The sequence below is a fragment of the Salvelinus sp. IW2-2015 genome, unplaced genomic scaffold, assembly GCF_002910315.2.
Source record: "Salvelinus sp. IW2-2015 unplaced genomic scaffold, ASM291031v2 Un_scaffold1242, whole genome shotgun sequence".
Classification (NCBI taxonomy): Eukaryota; Metazoa; Chordata; class Actinopteri; order Salmoniformes; family Salmonidae; genus Salvelinus; species Salvelinus sp. IW2-2015.
The window spans coordinates 259,758-262,347 of NW_019942794.1; the positions used below are offsets into that span (position 1 = coordinate 259,758).

A 2,590-nucleotide genomic window follows, 5' to 3' on the forward strand; every position below is an offset into this window, starting at 1 on the left:
ACGTCCTAACCAACACCGCATGAGATACGGTCCTACCCAGCCATGGAGATACGGTCCTACCAGACACCATTGGAGATTCCGGTCCTACAACCACCATGGAGTTACGGTCCTAACCAGACACCATGGAGATTACGGTCCTAACCAGACCCATGGATTACGGTCCACCATGGACACATGGGAGATTACGGTCCTAACCAGACACCATGGAGATTACGGTCCCAACCAGACAACCCATGGAGATTTACGGTCCTAACCAGAACACCAGGAGATTACGGTCCTAACCAGACACCATGGAGATTACGGTCCAACCAACACCCATGGAAGATTACGGTCTAACAGACACATGGGATTACGGTCCTAAACAGACCCATGGGAGAATTACGGTCCTAACCAGACACCATGGAGATTACGTTCCTACAGACACATGGAGATTACGGTCCTAACCAGACACCATGGAGATTACGGTCCTAACCAGACACCATGGAGATTACGGTCCTAACAGACACCAATGAGATACGGTCCTACCCAGACACCATTTGAAAGAACAGAGTTGGTCCTGAAGAACAAGAGTGGTTTGAAAGAACAGTTGGTCTGACAGGCAGGGCTCAGACACAGAATGAGGACACAGACAGACCCAGACATACATAGGGGTCAGACTAGACTATGCACCGTGCCTTTCAACAGTCTCAAGGGGGATTCCAAAATAGGCACAGTAAGTCCCTCTCACAGAGACCATATGGACTGACAATATGCTGCTCTATGAATGACCTCATATAGCCTACTGTGTTACAAGTGGATAGTGCCGGATTCTGGTTCAAATAGTATTTGAAGAACTTTCCTGGCACAATGGAACCAGTAGAATTGTCGCAAAAGTATGAATTATTTCAAACACTATTTGAAGCCAGGTCTTCTGCAAGTATGCTTAGCAAGGACACTCTGTACTACGCATTAGCCAGGCCACATTATGTACTACTGCATTAGCCAGGACACATTCTGTACTACTGCATTAGCCAGGACAATTACTGATACTACTGCATTAGCCAGGACACATTCTGATACTATGCATTAGCCAGGACACCGGCTGTGTGCATTGTTAGTGTATGTGTATGTGTATGTGTGTGTGTGTGTGTGTGTGTGTGTGTGTGTGTGTGTGTGTGTGTGTGTGTGTGGGTGTGTGTGTGTGTTGTGTTGTGTGTGTGTTGTGGTGGTGTGTGTGTGTTCATCTCGGCTACAGAAGTAATCACTGCATTTCCCAGAACAAACAGAACAGGGCAAGAAAGACCGCCGCAGAGGAGAGAGGAGACGAGATGAGATGCAGGGGGAAAGAGAGCGAAGAAGGGAGAGAGCGGCGAGAGAGAAGAGAGAGAGAGAAGAGAGTGAGAGAAGGGATGAGAGAGATAGAGAGAAAGACAGAGGGAGAGAGGATGAGAGATAGAGAGGGATAGAGAGAGATAGAGAGAAAGACAAGGGAGAGAGGGATAGAAGAGATATAGAGAGGGATAGAGAGAGATAGAGAGAAAACAGAGGAGAGAGGGATAGAGAGGATAGAGAGAAAGACAGAGGGAGAGGGGATAGAGATATAGAGAGGGATAGAGAGAGATAGAGAGAAAGACACAGAGGGAGAGAGGGGATAGAGAGAGATAGAGAAAGACAGAGGGAGAGAGGGATAGAGAGAGGAGAGAAATCCAATGTTAGCTCATCAACAAAAAGCGACGCTATGAAATTATGTCAATTGCCCCTGAGGGCAACGCCTGTCTTCTCTTTCTTGTCGTCTCTCTCTCGCTCTGTTACTCTTCTCTTCATATCTCTCACTCTTCTTTCTCTCCATCTCCATTTCATCCAATACCCTCTCTCTATAATTCCCTCTTTATTAACCTTTCTGTTACCATCTTCTCTCTCGCTCTCTCTCCACCTCCTCTCTCTCCTCCTTCCACCTCTCCCATCCCCTCTCCTCATCTCTCTCTCTCGCACTCTCCTTGGCAGTTTGACTTCAACGCGACATCCCGGCTGCATGGTAGCAGGCTAGCAGGCAGGATAAAGGTTAACAATATGTTGACTGTACCACGTGTCCAAGATCTCCCTGTTAGTGTTCATCACTGTCAGAGGCAGCTCTGGAACTAGAATGGGACAAATGGAACCCTATTCCTGCCCAGGGGCCCATAGGAAATAGGGTGCCATTGTGACAGGTGAAATGTAATGAAGATTGTGTCGTGGTAGGCAGTGACTATAGGAAGTGACTGTAACACAGCACGGCGCTGGGAGCAACGACTCTGGCATGACATCTGGCCACTGAATGTACCGAGTAGCGACGTAGTGTGTTGCCGGAAGCCTGATCAAAGAAAAACATATTTTGGGCCGCCACCATCAAACACATGTGCAAGTCAGTGATATGATCCTTGAATACACACAGGTGGCATGTCTATTGAAAGAGAGAGGAGAGAGAGAGAGAGAGAGAGAGAGAGAGAGAGAGAGAAGAGAGAGAAGAAGAGAGAGAAGAGGAGAGAGAGGAAGAGAGAGAGAGAGAGAGAGAGAGAGAGAGAGAGAGAGAGAGAGAAGAGAGAGAAGAGAGAGAGAGAGAGAGAGAGAGAAG

The 2,590-nt window shown here is 47.7% G+C and overlaps 1 protein-coding gene across 1 annotated transcript; it reads left to right on the forward strand.

The window, feature by feature from the left end:
* Positions 1 to 1,312: 1,312 nt before the first annotated feature.
* On the forward strand, positions 1,313 to 2,523 carry LOC112070163 (octapeptide-repeat protein T2-like; the record flags this gene model as incomplete). The annotated part of the gene is made up of 3 exons (XM_024137575.2): positions 1,313 to 1,381; positions 1,984 to 2,014; positions 2,411 to 2,523. Coding segments are annotated over exons 1-3 (213 nt in total), but the record flags the coding sequence as incomplete, so codon positions are not given.
* Positions 2,524 to 2,590: the final 67 nt, after the last annotated feature.